Raw genomic sequence first — 17,568 nt, forward strand, 5'->3', positions numbered from 1 at the left:
TGCTGATAACGTGTTGATGACATGTTGTAGGCATAATTTACTGAACAATTATGGAGGCCATAAAGGGAGAGGGGTGCGGCATGGATAGAGAGAAAGAGAGAGATGTGTAATTGTGAGGTGTGTGTTATTCCATCCCATTGTGCCTTTATTTATAGTAGTAGGAAGGGTAAAACTTTTCCCTTTAGGATTACAACATTTAATAGGTAATGTAATCCTAATAGGAATATAAGATACATTCCCAGAATTCCTAGGATTTACACAATCATATTTCTATTCTAAATATGACTGCAACACTTCTCGTTTTTCTGAAAAAAAAAAAAAAGTGTTTCTCAACCCAAAGCTTAAAAATCCAAAAATCACCCAATTTTCGCAAATACACTTCAAATTTTGAAAACAATCGTTGTTTAATCCCTCACATAAAAGCACCCCAAATCCCCAAGCAGAAGCCACAACCGCACGATTCATCAAGACAATAAATCCCTATAGAAAAGCCGAATCACCGCCGCCCAATAATTGCTCGCCGCGCTTTTAGTCTCACCTGATCCCGGCCTCACGCAATCATTCCCGCCTTCCTCCTTCTCCCCTTTACCTCTTTAGACAAAGTCCCCTGCACAAGCTTAACAGTCTGTACTCCTTAGTGGGCGCCATCAAAACCTCTCTCTCTCTCCCCTCCCTTCCCCCTCTCTTTTTCTCTCTCTAAAACTTCTAGGGTTTCCGCCATGAACAGAACTGTGCGTTTCAGCATCCCCTGATCCCAAATCTCCCAAACTTCCAATTTCTTTTTCTTCTGCTATTTTTTTTTTTGAAAATGCCGAGGCAGAACAGCAATTTGGCGATGGACCTGATGATCCCCGGAAAAATCCGGAAGCGGGGGTGTTCGTCGTCGGCGTCTTCGTCGTCTTCGATCATCCAGAACTACAGATTCAAGCGGGCGATACTCGTTGGGAAGAGGGGCGGATCCAGTACGCCCGTGCCCACGTGGAAGCTCATGAGCTCCAGGTCCCCGACGGCTTCCGCATTGCGCGCCATGGACTCCCCCAACTACTCCCAGAGCGGCGGCGCCAGGTCCAAGCAGCAGCAGCAGCAACCCGTGTCGGCGAGGAAACTCGCTGCCACGCTCTGGGAAATGAACGACATGTCTCCCAGAGTGAAGGAAGGGTCGGACGAGAGGCGGCTGAGGAAGATGGAGGCGAGTAATCGTAAAGCCAGAGAGAGGGAGAGGATCCCGAGATCGGCGCACTCCGGTTCTCTGCCGCCCCATCTCTCCGATCCGTCTCATAGTCCCGTTTCCGAGGTGGGTTTTCTCTTTGTTTTGTAGTTCTGTTTGGTTCCTGAGAAAACTTGCCGGAATTTTGATGGAAAATGTAGCTTGGGTTTAATTTAAAGTTTTAGTTTTTAATTAGCTTTTTTGAGATTTCTTGTCTCAGCATACTGTCTTTTGCTCATCGTGCTTGCGGCAATTCGATCTTCTTGTTTGATAGCCAGTTGATTGTAAGGTTTTGGTAAATTTGGAGTTTTATATCTGTCTCATTTGAAAGCCTTGTGATAAATTTATAGTACATTCGATCCATCTGATTTTTTTGATATTGGTCAGCATAAGTTAGGCATGTTGGTGGAGAGATTGACTGTAATATTTTCGTGCTACGTGTTGTTTTCGTTTTGTAGAGGATGGATCGGTCTGGAACGGGTAGTTTTCATAGAAGGGCGTCGCCCATTTCGCAGAGGCGGCTCAGGATCACAGACCACCATTCTGGAATGTTGGATTCTCATGGCAATGGCAGTTTGATGGAGGTGAGTCAGTGATCTACTTTATTAGCAGGAATGAGTGTGCCTCACTCTTGCTCATTTGAAGTTATCATATATGCGGATTTTAACTTTTGTTAATTCGAATCAGATGATTGTTTATTGGAATTTCAACTCTATGATTTGTTATATGTGTACGATACTATTTTTTCTCATCTTGTTGTTATACAGGTTGAGACTAGATCTCGAGCCCAGACGCCTACTGCTTCTACTGCTGGAGCCAAGACACGTTTGAAGGATGTCAGTAATGCTTTGACCACGTCTAAAGAGCTACTGAAAATTATCAACCGTGTTTGGGGTAATGAAGATCGACCTTCAACAAGCGTGGCCCTTATCTCAGCCTTGCATGCTGAGCTGGAGAGGGCTCGTTTACACGTCAATCAGCTTATCCAAGAACAACGCTCAGACCAGAATGAGATCAACTACCTCATGAAGTGTTTTGCTGAAGAAAAGGCAGCTTGGAAAAGCAAGGAGCATAAAGTTGTTGAGGCTGCCATCGAGGCCGTTGCTGGAGAACTTGAGGTAGAGAGGAAACTGAGGAGGAGGTTCGAAAGCCTGAACAAGAAACTCGGGAAAGAACTGGCGGAGACAAAAGCCTCTCTTGTTAATAAGGCAAAAGAACTCGAAAGTGAGAAGAGAACAAGAGAGATCATGGAACAAGTATGTGATGAATTAGCCAGGGATATGACTGAAGATAAAGATGAAGCAGAGGAAATGAAGAGAGAATCTGCAAAAGTTCGTGATGAGGTTGAGAAGGAAAGGGAGATGATGCAGTTTGCTGACGTGTTGCGTGAGGAGAGAGCTCAAGTGAAACTCTCTGAGGCAAAACATCATCTTGAAGAGAAGAATGCAGCTGTTGATATGTTGAGGAGTCAACTTGAAGCCTTCATGGGAAGTAAGACAACCAAAGAAAAAGGACGCACTTCTACTCATCTGAATGATGAAGAAATTTCTGCATATCTAAGTAGAGCTCATCTTGGTTCCGGTCAGGATGAAGAAAAAGATGAGGATGAAGGAGAAGTTGAAGACGGGGTAGAATGCGAAGAGGGTTCTGCTGAAAGTGATCTTCATTCCATAGAGTTAAGTATGGGCAACAACAGCAAAAGCTACAACTTGAATCACAATTCTGCAGCCACTCGTGATCCAAGGTGGGCAGCACCTGGTGTCGAAGAAATCAAAGGGAGGAAGTCTACTTCTGGGAAGCCACCAAGAAGAAGCACTTCTTTGCAAAGAAGCATATCAGATGGAGTGGAATGGGGCATGCAAACTGAAAGGCTCCAAAATTCAGGAGACGGGATAGATTGGGAGAGGTTTCCTGAACTGGAGAGGCAAAGGCAACGGCAAGGAAAAGGATGTGCAGAGGAAATGCAAGGATATAAATCATCAAAGGGTCTTAGGGACCAAATGTTGTCTGGTTCAAGGCTTGGACCTGCTAGAGTTCACGCTAGTCCCACACGGCAATGGGGGCAGCCGTGGCCTTCACGGGATCCTACCAACACATTCCAAGATAGGCCTCCCAGCGCGCAAGGAAGTGGTTCAAAGTCAAACTTGGCGGAAGTGAGAGGTGAAGGCCAGAATGGCAGAAGGTATAAACGGTGAAAATTTCTCTTTTTTGCCAATGCCTTTGAATAATCAAATACAGGGTAGCGGTATAAAAGGCCATGCTTGAGGAAAGTGATTTCAATGACGAGAAGAAGCATTTTGGCCCATCGATGCTTTTTGCTTGTTGTCACCAGGAGCTGCTAAGTTGCAGTAATTGCTGCTCATTTTGCGCTGCACCAACGCCGTTCTCGCTTAAGAAGCTGGTTTTGTAGATTTTTTGAAGAAAGCTGTGACAATCTAGTGAGCTTGCCCTGTACAAAAGCTTCTAGCATTTATGTCTCAATTTTATAGAAACATTATATATTTGCTTCTGTTTTTTTGCCCTTTCTAATTCTCTTTCCTTTATGCTAATTGTAATCTGTCTTTACCATATTTCCTGTGTTTTTTGTATACAGTAATTTTACAAGGTTTTGCGTGTTTGAAGGAAAATTTGCTTCCGGATCAATCTTGGATCACATGTACCACTAGCCAACAAATAATTTTGCGGTATAACCGGTTGTTTATAATTATGTGTCTTTTTCTTTACATAACACGAAGTTATATACAATCGGTCTGAATTAAAAAAACCGGTAATGCCTAACAATCACTCCAAATTCAGTGAACTTTGACTGTAATTAGAACCCTTTGAATTTTTAATTAATGGTCCACGGTCGCTTTTATTGTCACAGTTTATTTTGTGCGCTAATTTAAATCTAGTGGATATGGTTAGGGGAGAGCTTTTCAGTTAAATATATTAGATTAGGGAATAATGGAGGCAGGAGGTGCCTAATAATTTAAGGGAATTTGTGTGAAGGGTTTCCTGCATGTGCAGTTAGGAAGGGGGAAGACCATTGCACATGTGAACAACTAGGAGCAAACAAATATTAGAACTAATAAAATTATAGGATAAGTAGATGCACAGGATTTTTTTTTGAGAAAAAAAGCACTTTCTACCAACAGTTTACGAGATTTTACAACTTTTTTTGCTTTCCCCTGTTTGACTGGGGCTGATTCCACATACTAATCTAATGTTGGTTTGATTAACTCTGTATAATTTAAACAGAATACCACCGTGACGTCTCAGACTAATAATACAATATTATGTGAGAAAGTTAAAACATATAATATTGTGTCATTGGTATATGCAATGCAACAGCGACATCTTGAGGGTGTAAGTGTCACGTACCAACCCGTGGTTTTGGTGGTTGCAGATGGTGTTGTGGTATTGGAAGAAGTCCTTAACCACTTAACCACCAAAGCAATCCATCACTTAGCCTTTGATAGCCCTTAACCACTAGATGCACAAATGTTAGTTCACCTTACCAAATACAATATTATGATTACATCTTATATACAATTAGATACGAACCACGTGACGTGATTTATGCACTTTCATTTTCTTTGTTTTTGTCCTTTATTTCTCATTTGATTTATTCAATTCAACGACTATAAAAGAATAGAAGAAAAAAAAAGAGATTAAACATATCATGCATGAGAAGAAAAAGAAATGCGGAAATTATTTCCCATGAATGATATATCTTCATTTTTATAAATGGATATAAACATTTCAAGTTACAACATGAGTTATTCACTGTGAATATAGGTCAAAAGCTCCTAATGCGTCACAACAGCATCAACATTATCCAAATATGAGAGTGCAACTGCAGCATGAAAGGCTGCTCCAATGGGAAGAACCTCCTCATCAATCACCAGGAAGGGTGAATGCAAATCTGTTTTCGATACAAACGTCGCGTTCTTCGTCCCAATCATGAAGAATGCAGCAGCCATTTTTTCTGCATAGAAGCTAAAGTCCTCTGCTCCCATACCCATTGGAAGTAGCTTCACATTTGGTTCCCCGAGCAAAGTTTCTCCAACACTCTTTGCATGTTTGTACATTGCTTCATCATTAACCGTGGCAGGATAGGGCCTCATTTTTTCCAGCATGAAGTCTACCGTTGCTGTGCACCTATGCACCGAAGCTTGCATCTCTGTAACCTGCCAGTCATCATACGCATTTAGATCAATGTTCTAGACTAAGAGTCTTGACTCTCGACTCTTGATAACATGTCAAACTGTCTAGTCTCATAAAACAGCAAAATTTCAATCACATTCCAACTAGTAACTGCTTTTAAACTGCAAGTTAATCTGAGAAATTACTTCCCTTCTTTGTTAACGTAGAACAATTGTATACTGGTTTAAATTAAATTAGACCTAAGATAATACCTCTTTAATCCTTTGCTGAAGGTAGTATAGACCTTCGGAAGTCATGCTTCGAAACGTGCCTTTTAATGTCACCGTCTCTGGGATTACATTTCCTGCTTGGCCACCATCAACAAACCCCACAGTTACGACCTGTAATAGGTCAGAAATGAAAAAGAAATGAGTACTCTTTTAGGTGATCCGCACCGTGTATTTCTGAAGTCTCCAGTTAAAGATTATCAAACCAGAAGCACTATTTCGACATATCATTGTTATTCAATAAATAGACGAACACATTGTTTCTATATTTGGCGGAAATAATCAGTCCAACAGTTAAACTAATTTCCGACTTGGCCGATTGTTTGCAAGGACGATGATTTAGAAAACTGAGGAGAAGATGATGCATGTAATTACACATACCCTGGACTCTAGAGGGTTTGTTTCTCGAGATACAATCTGTTGGAGGGAAATGATGGTCAAGCAGGCAGCAAGAATCGGATCTGTGGCCAAATGTGGAGATGCAGCATGCCCACCTTTCCCATGAATGGTGACCAAAAACCTACCAGCAGCAGCAAGCATCGGACCAGGTCTCGAACCAATAGTTCCGACAGGCATTTCCGGTGAAATATGCAACCCAAGAATGCCTTGAATGTTGTCAAGGGCACCCTCTTTTATCATATGGTAAGCCCCTCCACGGCCCTCTTCTGCAGGTTGAAAAACAAGCTTGATTGTGCCCTATAAAATTGTAAAGTTAAATGCAAAGTGTAAACAATGTGTATAACTGACAAAAAAATAATGGAAAAGATTTGTGCATATATTAACTTCAACTGGTTTCTGTGTTTACCTTTATTTCTTTGCTTTTGCGTTGAAGTAACTTAGCAGCTCCAAGCAGCATAGTTGCATGAGCATCATGCCCACAAGCATGCATTTTTCCAGGGTTCTTGCTCTTATGCTCCCACTCAACCATTTCCTAACAAACAAGAAAACCTATCTAATCTTTTATTTTTATTTTTTATTTTTTACAATAATACTTTTTCATGACACCTACAGACGACATTACTGATTGCCTCTCTAATAAAAGTGTACGTCATGCATGCATGCAAGATCCACATGTACTAAGCAATGTGGTCAATAAATGTGATTGAAATAACATCATTCTTTTTGTTAATGTTATATTCAATAAATGTGCTGTCAAATTAAAATATGAAGTGATTTTCAAACACTATTTTCTTACCTGCACACCTTAGTTTTAGCCTTTAGGTTGATCAAAATCAAAGAATATTCTAGGTGACACAAACATACATGGATGTGCACAGTGGCGGAGCTAGGAATTTACAACAATGGGGTCAAAAAATAGTTTAAAAAAATCGATCATACTTTTATTTAAAAATAGCTTTCAAATATATCAAAATGGAGATTACAAATAGACAATAGAGTGTTTAACTTTCAAACTCAAACTACACATACATTGATAGCTCTCACTCAAACAAAAAACAAATGGAGAAGACGAAAATACATTACAAATTCCTCTCCCAAAAGCTACCGAAAGTAGTACTAATATGAGTGATTGCTTATAGCACAAATGAAGCAGCCCAAGGAGAACATTAAAGGGATGGAAACCAAAAGCATTAGAAGGATGGAACCAAAAAACAGCAAATGGCCCACTAAATTTGGCCATAATTCATCTGTTGCTGGTGGTATAGAGGTCAAATATTTTTTCACAAGACAAAATTTGGAAACTTATTGGGGTCAAGGGATCCCAATGCACCCCCCTTGGCTCCTCTAGTGGATGTGCATAAGAAGAGAATGGTGTGTGAAATACTTCATGATTCAATGTATCTAACTGTTTAGCCCTTGACTTTTAACAATTGGCACCTTATTACCATAAAGATACAAATTGTTACACTTATGGCCATTCCATCCGTCGAGCTATCAACTAACTAGTACAATCGACCATAAAATTAACTACCTGCTAATTTTTTACACGACACTTGGTCGACTTTTTGCTTACATGAACATTAAATTGATACAGCATATGTCACCATTCGTATGTATCCATATCTAGAAAAATTCTTATTTGTTGTTCACATAAAGTTAGTTACTCCATTTATTATGAATCTCATGATCTCCATGCAAGCAAAGATAGGTTAACCGAGTGCTACGTTGAAGGAATAAAGTTAACATTTAGTCTAACAAGAGGGGCCACGAGTGTAAAATTTTAAGCGGGACCAAAATGTTATTGACTTAATTAGAATGGTGCAAACTGCAATTAATACTTATCAAAAAGTTGTGACAACAGAGAGGGAGCGAAGTTTGACCAACCTGAATCGGGAGAGCATCCATATCGGCCCTGAGAGCAAACCATGGCTGCGACCCCGAACCAATAGAAGCCACCACCCCGGTCTTCGCCACCGGCCACGTGTACCCGATCTCGAGCGAGTCGAGTTCCGATCGGATGAGTCGACTCGTCTCCTCCTCCTCAAAGGCCAGCTCCGGGTTCTCGTGGATTGTCCTCCTAACCCTCTTCAGCCAATCAAAGAACTCGGGCTCCCGCGCCGAGTCCATCAGCTCTCGAGTGAGTTGACTCACCTCCCACCTCGAACCGGCCGCCACTGAACCCCATGACGATACGTGGTTTGTGAACGTAAATAACAATATCAACAGCCGCAGCCACTCCATGAACGTCTAACTATTCAGTAACCAACCAACATAATTTGTATTTATGTTGAGTCTGGTCCGGAAAAATGATTAAATAACGCAGAAATACTAATCACAAATTGGAATAGGATCCTCTCTCCTGAGCTCGGGATGGATTCTCCTGACCACAAAATCTGGACCGTTTAAATTTAATCCAACGGATCTAAACAGGAATTCTCTAAAAATTATAATAATTTTAACCGTTGGATTTAATTTGAATGGTCCGGATTTCGTGGTCAGGAAGATCCCATCCTGAGCTCAGGAGAGGATCCTCTTCCTCACAAATTAGTGACCAAGGTATTAAATATCGGTAATATCGGAAATATCGGTAGTCCGAAAACACGGAAATATCGATGGAAATATCGGTAAAATATCGATATCGATAAAAATTACATGGAAACCACGGAAATTGTAAGAAAAACTTGGAAATTTTAATTGAAACTTTGCAAGATGTTTATTTAGTCAATTATCTATTAGTTTATCATAAAAAATTGGAAGGAAATGCATTGCATGATGGATTTAACTGATTTAAATTGATTATATAGCGAGCTGGCAAACATTGTGAGTGTAAAAAATATGTAGTAATTAATGAAAAAAGTTTAAAGACACCACAATCATTATATACAATGAATTAGTACAATATTTTACACTTTATATATTGCATTTTTTTTCTCTCAGATAACACACACAGACTGACACATAGCCTGGATATTTTGAAAGCAGGTTTGGATTTTTTTTTTCTTCTCTCGGATAACACACACACACCCCACTTCTACACACACACGCACAGACACACTGTAACAACCCAACCCCAAATTTTTATATATTTTCGTGGTTCCCCAAATAATTATGAAATTATCGTTTTAGTCCCCTATCTTAACCAAATCTGGACCATTCATCTTGATTTCCAAATTCTCTCAAGCTACCACATGGCAGCACCCTAGCACCCTCACGTATCTCTCTCTCTCCCCACCCCGTGACCTCTTTCTCCTTCTTTCTTCTCTGCACTCACTCTCCCTCTCTCAAAGACCCTCACTCTTTCACCCTTTGACCCACACCCGAGAGCACCCACGTACACCCTTCGTGGTACTCCGTCGACGGCATCGTCATCACCTTCTACACGCCGTCGTCTCTCTCTCTCTCTTTCTCTCTCTCCCGTCGCTGCGCAACTCGATGAAACCCCAAGAACCTCCGGCGAGTTCTTCATGGGTTATGGTTAGGTAAGCCTCGAACCTCTCTTTCCGTGTTGGTTTGTTGCTTGGATGTGATTATTGAGGTTATTCTATCCTTCTTACCAAGGATTTAGCACGGAATCAGCCCGGGAATAGGCGCACCCATCTCCGGCGAGACCGTGGGTGTCGAGAGGTTTTCCGACCACCACGGGTTGTTTCACGGCAAATGGAAGGTATAAACGCACTCCTTTGGTCTCGTGCTTTTGTTTGATACCTAGATCGGGGTCTAGAACCCTTGTTTGTGGTCGGCCGGAGCTGTAGAAGCTCCGGCGTTCTTCTCCGAGTAGCACGGTTAAAAAAATATCGCGATATTTCCAAAATATCGCGATATTATCGATATTATCGATAATATCGCGATATTTTACCGAAAACCATTTGGATACCTATTTAAATATCCATTACCTGAAAAACCGATAATATCGGCGATATTTCGCCGATATTATCGATATTTTCTTCCATGTTAGTGACAACGTAATTTGATAATGACTTTCTTGTTTGAACTTTGACGGCTGAGACAAAAAGATGAGTTCGGGTTAATGACGTGTTAATGTATCTTTGTGTTTATATTTGGTTATCTCTAATATAAATTCTAATTTATTTGTGTTTATCGATGACAACTGTCGTTTGTTTGAGGGCGAAATAATAACTTACTAACATTCCTTTGATAATATTAGGTACAGCATGAATAAGGTGGCCTCACTTTAGAAGAAAACTGCATGGAACAAAACTTCGGAATTGGAAAAGAGTTCAATACATGGCAAAAACAGTCAACCATTATCTGGAGAAAGGCATCATGTATAGGATCAATAGGAAAGTAAAGCCGATAGTGAGGGCAAACTTGGCAAGATGAGAAACTCCATTACAAGGCCTAGAGGTGTGACTGATGCTTGGGGTAGGCAAAAATCCGCTAAATCGATGAACCGCGAAAAAAAAAAACTCGGAAAAAAAATCATGTTGATAAAGAAAGTCAATGTTAAAAAATCAAACTGAATCGAACCGGAAGACTAGTTAAACCAAATTAATCTATTATCCTGTTTTCTTTTGAAGAGATTTCCCTTCATAAGAAATAATGGACATATTAAACGAATGTTTCAAAGGGAGTTGCAAATAGTAATTGAGCAATAGTTAATTAAAAGAAAATTATATCGGAGAAGATTGAGAAAGTATTGGAGAAATAGTTAAAAGAAAAAAGTAATTGAACAATAGTCAAAAGAGAACTGGTACTCTCCTTCTTCTCCGTCTCCGTCTCTGTCTCTCTCTGAGCAATGGCATTCTCCTCAGTACTCTATGCAGTCACAAGAAGGAGCAACTTAGCAGAAAATTATTCAATCCAATTACTAAAAATAAAGAGAAGTGCATGAAGTAAAAAAAGAGCACGGTAGTCATTTCATCTCCTTAATTTGTCCAAGGTATAGATTTATGTGTAGACGCTAAGCCAGCTAAGGCAAATCTTCGGCTCCCCCACCATTTGGTTGAGGAGCCATTGAGAACATGATTCAATTTGGCCATGGGAGTCAATGTGTTCATTTGTTCTAATAATTGCATCATCTGTTATATACTAAAAATGCTAGTCAACTTGGTTAAGTTTGAATCTGCTAGTGCAGTTCATCAATGTGATTCATCTAGAATCAACCTTACGAAAAAGTAATTGAGTTCTAAAGCGTGTTTCATAACCCTACATTTAGATGAAGAAATTGCAAATTATGAAAATTTTAAGATGACGGAATATAGATCCTCATTAATCGAATACTCTGTCAATAGAAAATCCTACTGTTTGGAGATTATGTATGTTGAATTTTCAAAAGTAATTTATTTTGTAACTGAATGCAGGCTAGAGGGAAAGGTGACACTAATTACTGGAGAGGAGCCAGCAGCATTGGAAAATGCACAGCCAAAATCTTTGTCCAGCACGAGCCTAAGTCGTCATTGCAGATGTCCACGATGATCTGGGCCATTCAGTCCGCGAATCCATCAGCCCATCGGACTGTATGTTCGTCCACTGTGATGGCACAGAGCCTAAATAAAAAACGTCGTACACAAAGCACTTGCCACATACGGAAAGCTAGTCATCATGTTCAACAACACAGACATAGTTGACCTGAACAAAGTGCAAATCATCGACAATGACAAGGGGATTTCGAGCGCGTGCTTAGCATCAATGTCACCGGAGTTTTCCTCAGCATATTTTCAACTTCTAGCATAAGCTTGTTGTTGCGAGTTATATATTAGTTAGAGTGTAAATAGTAGTTTATTGTCCCACATTGGTGAAGTACATATGTAATACCAATTGTAACTCCTATATATACTCCACTTTGGAGATTAATGAATATATAAGAAATTCCCAAATATTGTCATATATATTTTTGGTATTTACCATGTTTAGTTTAATATTGGTATTTACCATGTTTAGTTTAATATGGCATCAGAGCAGTTCGCTCTTGGTGACCTGTGTGCTTTAATTTTGTGCCCACATTTTTTGTGATTTCCTTCGTAAAAAAAAAAAAAAAAGTGAATAGTGGCGCGCTACAATACAGTGCGTGAACAGTAGTCTGCTTTGTGAACAGTGGTCCTCTACAGTGCCGCCACTGATCATGTGACTAGTGACCCTAGAGTGTTTGATGAGTTATGTGACTATATTCGTGATCCGTATGTTACTAGTGCAAATGGAGGGGTGAAGACACTATCTCTCTGACTCCAACCTTATCATTGGTCCGTACTTTACTTGTTCCTGATCTTAAGTGCAATCTTTTGTCGGTAGGAAAACTTATTGATACCTTATATTGTTCTGCTCACTTCTACCTTACGTATTGTTATTTTCAAGATATTCAAACTTAAAAGATAATTGGTCATGGTAAAAGAATAGGAGGTTTGTACATTTTGATTATGGAGGATACTGTTGTTTCTGGTTCGAATAATCATCAAGTTTTAAGTGCTAAAGTGGATGACAGATATCAAATTTGGTTGTAGCATCGACGATTGAGACATCCATCATTCAGTTATATGAAACATCTATTTCCTTCTTTGTTTCGCACTTGTAGTGATTCAGAGTTCAAGTGTGAAACATGTGTCATGGCTAAGAGTCATCGTGCTTCATTTCCAGTAAGTGATTCTAAAGCTACTTTGCCATTTGATTTGATACATTCTGATGTGCAGGGTCCAACGAAAGTTACTTCTAATGGATTCTGTTGGTTTGTTACTTTTATTGATGATTGTACTCGGTTAACTTGGGTGTTCTTGATGAAGAATAAGAGTGATATTCCGTTACTTCTTCAAGAATTTTGTACAATGGTGTCTACTCAGTTTCAGACCAAAGTTAAGGTCTTTAGGTCTGATAACGAGGAAGAATATGTGAATCATACTTTGGCATGTTTTTTTCGTGATCATGGTATTATTCACCAGACGACTACTCCGTTTACACCCTAACAAAATGGTGTGTCCGAACAGAAGAATCGTTAAATAATGGAAGTTGCTCGCTCCTTGATGTTGGATAAATGTGTTCTTAATCATTTATGGGGTCATGCTGTTTTGGCTGCTGTGTATTTGATCAATCGTGTTCCAAGTAGTGTTCTTGATTTTCAGACACCGTTCGATATGCTACAAAAACATGTTTCTCTTGTTTCTGTATCAAAACTTCCTCCGAAAATGTTTGGGTGTATTGCGTATGTGTATGTCTACTCTCATCAGCGGAGTAAACTTGATGCATGTGCTCTCCGGTGTGTCTTTATTGGATATGCTAACAATCAGAAAGGCTATAAGTGTTATCATCCTCTGACTCAAAAACATATATTACCATAGATGTCACCTTCCATGGGGAAGTTTCGTATTTTGTGAAGCCCTCTTCCGACTCTCCACTTCAGGAGGAGAGAGGGAGTGAAGTGCAGATTCGAAGAGATGGTATGGATGATGTGTTTCAGGTAGAGTTAGGAGCATAACATATTATGTTGCATGATATTGGTCAATCGACTACAGATAGTGATCAGTCACCTGTTATTCCTAAAACTATTTCTACTGATGATAAATCAGATGTGCCCGACGAGTTGCCTGTTAATATGTCTGACGAATTACCTTCTAATGATCGGTTGCCTACTGCTGATATGTCTAACGAGTTGCCTGATGATGATTCGTCCAGTGATGATTCTTCTAACAGTTTGGTACAAGATGGTGGCATACATGAGGTAAATTCTGACGATTCTTCTACTTATCAGTTGCCTCCACGAGCTAATCGTGGAAAACCTAAAGTACAATATGAGCCTGATATGCATGTCAAAGCCAAATATCCTATCAACAATTATGTGTCTACTTATCGTTTATCCAAACCATATGCATCTTACATATGTCAACTATCTAGTGTATCAATTCCAACAAAATTGCAAGATGCTTTGTCTGACCCTAAGTGGGTTAATGCCATGCAAGTTGAGATGGAAGCTTTGGAAAAGAATTCTACCTAGGATTTGGTTCCTTTACCAAACAGAAAAAAAGCCGTTAGATGTAGATGGGTGTTTACTATTAAGCACAAAGCAGATGATTCTATTGACCGGTATAAAGCTAGATTAGTTGCTAAGGGTTATACTCAAACCTATGGGGTGGACTATCAGGAGACATTTGCTCCTGTTGCCAAACTTAATATTGTGCGTGTTCTTCTGTCCTTAACAGCAAACCAAGATTGGCCTCTGTTGCAGCTTGATGTTAAGAATGCTTTCCTTCATGGTGATCTTAAGGAGGAAGTGTATATGGATCTCCCATTTGGTATTGGAATATCTCTTGGAAAATGTGTTGTATGCAGGTTACGAAATGCCTTGTATGGTTTGAAACAATCTCCTAGAGCGTGGTTTGGGAGGTTTACAAGTTTAATGAAGAAGTTTGAGTATATCCAGAGTCATTCAGATCATACTTTGTTTCTAAAGCGACAAAATGGTAAGCTAACTGCATTGATTATTTATGTTAATGACATGATAGTGACTGTTGATGATCAGAAAGAGATACAACGTCTTCAAAAGTACCTAGCTACTGAGTTTGAATGAAAGAATTGGGTGAATTGAAGTATTTTCTTGGAATCGAGGTTGCACGATCCAAGCATGGTATTTTTCTGTCTCAACGGAAATATGTTCTTGATTTATTAGCTGAAACAAGTATGTTAGATTGCAAACCCGTTGATACTCCGATTGAGCAGAATCATCGTCTGGGCTTATTTCCAGATCAAGTTCCTACTCATAAGGAACGGTATCAGAGGCTTGTGGGGAGATTAATTTATTCGTCTCACACTCGTCCTAACATTGCTTATGCAGTTAGTGTGGTAAGTCAGTTTATGCACTCACCTAGTGAAGCTCATATGGGTGCAGTAACCCGTATTTTGAGGTACTTGAAGATGACTCCTGGTAGAGGCCTGTTTTTCTCCAAGAATGGTCATTTGAATGTCGAAGGGTATACAAATGCATATTGGGCAGGTTCTATCACTGATCGACGATCTACATCTAGATACTTTACATTTGTGGGTGGTAATTTAGTTACTTGGAGAAGCAAGAAACAAAAAGTGGTGGCTAGGTCAAGTGCAGAAGCTGAGTTTCGTGGTATGTCACATGGTGTATGTGAGTTGTTGTGGTTGAAAAAATTGTTGAGAGATCTTGGGTTTAACCCCAAAGGTGCTATGAAACTTCATTGTGATAACAATGCTGCTATTGAGATTGCTCATAATCCAGTGCAACATGATTGAACAAAACATGTGGAGATTGATCGACATTTCATTAAGGAAAAATTGGATGCTTAAATTATTATGTTTCCGTTTGTGAGATCTTAAGATCAACTTGCTGATGCTCTTACTAAGGTTGCGTCTAATAGTGTGTTTTCCAACTCGCTTGACAAGTTGGGCATGCGTGACATCTTTGCACCAACTTGAGGGGGAGTGTTGCGAGTTATATATTAATTAGAGTGTAAATAGTAGTTTATTGTCCCACATTGGTGAAGTACATATGTAATACCAATTGTAACTCCTATATATACTCCACTTTGGAGATTAATGAATATATAAGAAATTCTCAAATATTGTCATATATATTTTTGGTATTTACCATGTTTAGTTTAATACTTGTATGTTGGTGGTGCTGTCTCACATGCATTTTGTTGTTCCAAGCATGCAGTGAATGGCCTGACGAAAAATGCAGCCTTTGAGTTAGGTCGGTTTGGGATCTGAATGAACTGCTTGTCACCATACGCATTCGCGTTTCCTTTGGCTCGGAGTTTCGTGGGGCTTGAGGATAAGGAGATCGAGAATGTGATGGACTATCTAGCCAACTTGAAGTTTGTGACACTTAAGGCAGTTAATGTGGCAAATGCAGCTCTATATTTGGCAAGTGTTAAAGCTAGGCACATCAGTGGGCATAATCTCTTGATAGATGGGGATTTTAGCATCCTTAATCCCTCTTTCAAAATGTTTCAGTACCCTCCAGAGTCTTGATCTATTTAGCTACTACATATTTTTTTTTCTTTTTACATGTTTGAGTTTGAGTTCATTAATAATTTGTTACAAGTTCATTCTAAAAATTGCCCAGTTTTTAGGTACCCCTATTGGAGTAGAAATTTTCGGGTTTTCCATTAAGCAATCTTATAATTTTATGTTTTAGAAGGTTGGACATCACCATACCCAGTGGCGAAGCCAGGAATTGACGGGGGGAGGGGCGAAGATTTTCGGGTCCTTTCTTCCAATTTGTAAACCTTTTCTCAGTGAAGACATTACTTCCAGTGCTACCCATTTGAACGAAATCACATTTAAAGGAGGAGGATGACTACTTGGAATATTTGAAGGAGAAGGACTACCTAAAAGATTTAGCATTGTTTCTTATAGTATCGTTTCATTACGTAATTGTAAAATAGAAAGAAAAAAAATTCTTAGACTCTTAATCCTAGAGTAGACTATACTAATATGCATAATAACTAATTTAACCAACTATTCAATTAATCAATACCAATAGGCATACAAATTATTCAATAAATAAAAATTCAATTCAACTAATCATATGAATAATTGTATACATTATGTAATAATTCAATTAATTAATCAATAATCAAGAATTCAAATTTTAATTTTTACCCTAAAAAATAATTTCATAATTTCATATCAATAATCAATAACCAATAACCATATCAATGATTCTTTTATACCAATTAAACAAAATCCGTTTTAAATAATTAATTAGGATTAGGGATTATAAATTTGGGAATTAAAAAATTTACCTAAATAGTGGCTTTGAAGGCTAGAAGACGGCCGTTGGAGACTGGAGAGTGGCTGCTGTGGCTAGCGGCTGGCGCGGCAGCTAAAGGCTGAAGGGAACTGGGATCCGTTTGCTGCTGGGAATTGGGGGGCTTTGCTCTAATAATCTGATTGGAGGTTGAAAAGGACGCAGATGATAGAGAGAGAGTGAAGGGGAACGCAGAAGGGGACACGCGGTCCCTCCCTTTATATGTTTTTTTTTTCAACATAAACGAAACGGCGCCGTTTTGTTTTATATTTTATTTTATTTTTTTAACCATGACCAAAAAGACATCGTTTTGGTGTGAAATAAAAAAAAAAAAAAAAAAACTTAGCTTTGCTGCGTAGCAGCATAACCAATCGGGTTTCCGGCGAGCTGTGAGGGGAGGGGCTGAACTGCGCTCCAGTCGTGTTTTTCCGATGAGGGGAGTGGCGGTCGCCACTCCTCGCCCTCACGTGGCTTCGCCACTGACCATACCAGTTTCAAAATATAAACTCATCTAATGGTGAGTAGGTAAGGTGGTAAGCATCACCATCACTTAAGGGTGGTGAACAAAAATATTATCATCCTCGTTTGTTAAAAGTTTGAGTGAGAGGTGTTGGAGTGTGAGTATGATTTTGACATATTGAGCTGGGTTTATGGTATATGAATTCAATATGGAAAAGTCTTGTTAATAAGCTTGGAGTAATCCTATTCCATTTAGGATTAAAAGTAAGGCCTATTGTTTGGAGAGCTTTTGTGTTTTGCTAATGAGGAGAAGGCTAATAGTTTTGAAGCTGCACTGGCTTCATCTTCTACATCAAGTTCTGCAG

General features: G+C 39.4%; 2 protein-coding genes and 1 long non-coding RNA gene across 3 annotated transcripts; 1 reads left to right on the forward strand and 2 right to left on the reverse strand.

Annotated features, from left to right (window-relative positions):
- The first annotated feature begins 515 nt into the window (after window positions 1-515).
- On the forward strand, window positions 516-3,777 carry LOC103449502 (uncharacterized protein At5g41620-like). The gene is made up of 3 exons (XM_008388826.4): window positions 516-1,294; window positions 1,666-1,791; window positions 1,975-3,777. The coding sequence occupies exons 1-3, from the start codon at window positions 809-811 to the stop codon at window positions 3,400-3,402; spliced, it is 2,040 nt and encodes a 679-aa protein (XP_008387048.1). The 5' UTR covers window positions 516-808; the 3' UTR covers window positions 3,403-3,777.
- A 1,123-nt stretch (window positions 3,778-4,900) lies between these two features.
- On the reverse strand, window positions 4,901-8,331 carry LOC103449501 (IAA-amino acid hydrolase ILR1-like 3). Its single transcript, XM_008388825.4, has 5 exons — window positions 7,906-8,331; window positions 6,428-6,553; window positions 6,004-6,318; window positions 5,608-5,736; window positions 4,901-5,379 (listed from the first exon to the last, which is right to left on the reverse strand). The coding sequence occupies exons 1-5, from the start codon at window positions 8,260-8,262 to the stop codon at window positions 4,999-5,001; spliced, it is 1,308 nt and encodes a 435-aa protein (XP_008387047.2). The 5' UTR covers window positions 8,263-8,331; the 3' UTR covers window positions 4,901-4,998.
- Window positions 8,332-10,601: 2,270 nt separating this feature from the next.
- Window positions 10,602-16,932, reverse strand: LOC139189759 (uncharacterized). Its single transcript, XR_011573625.1, has 2 exons — window positions 16,740-16,932; window positions 10,602-10,797 (listed from the first exon to the last, which is right to left on the reverse strand). It is a non-coding gene; the product is annotated as an uncharacterized lncRNA (long non-coding RNA).
- Between the last annotated feature and the right edge of the window lie 636 nt (window positions 16,933-17,568).

This window comes from Malus domestica, chromosome 12, assembly GCF_042453785.1.
Source record: "Malus domestica chromosome 12, GDT2T_hap1".
Classification (NCBI taxonomy): Eukaryota; Viridiplantae; Streptophyta; class Magnoliopsida; order Rosales; family Rosaceae; genus Malus; species Malus domestica.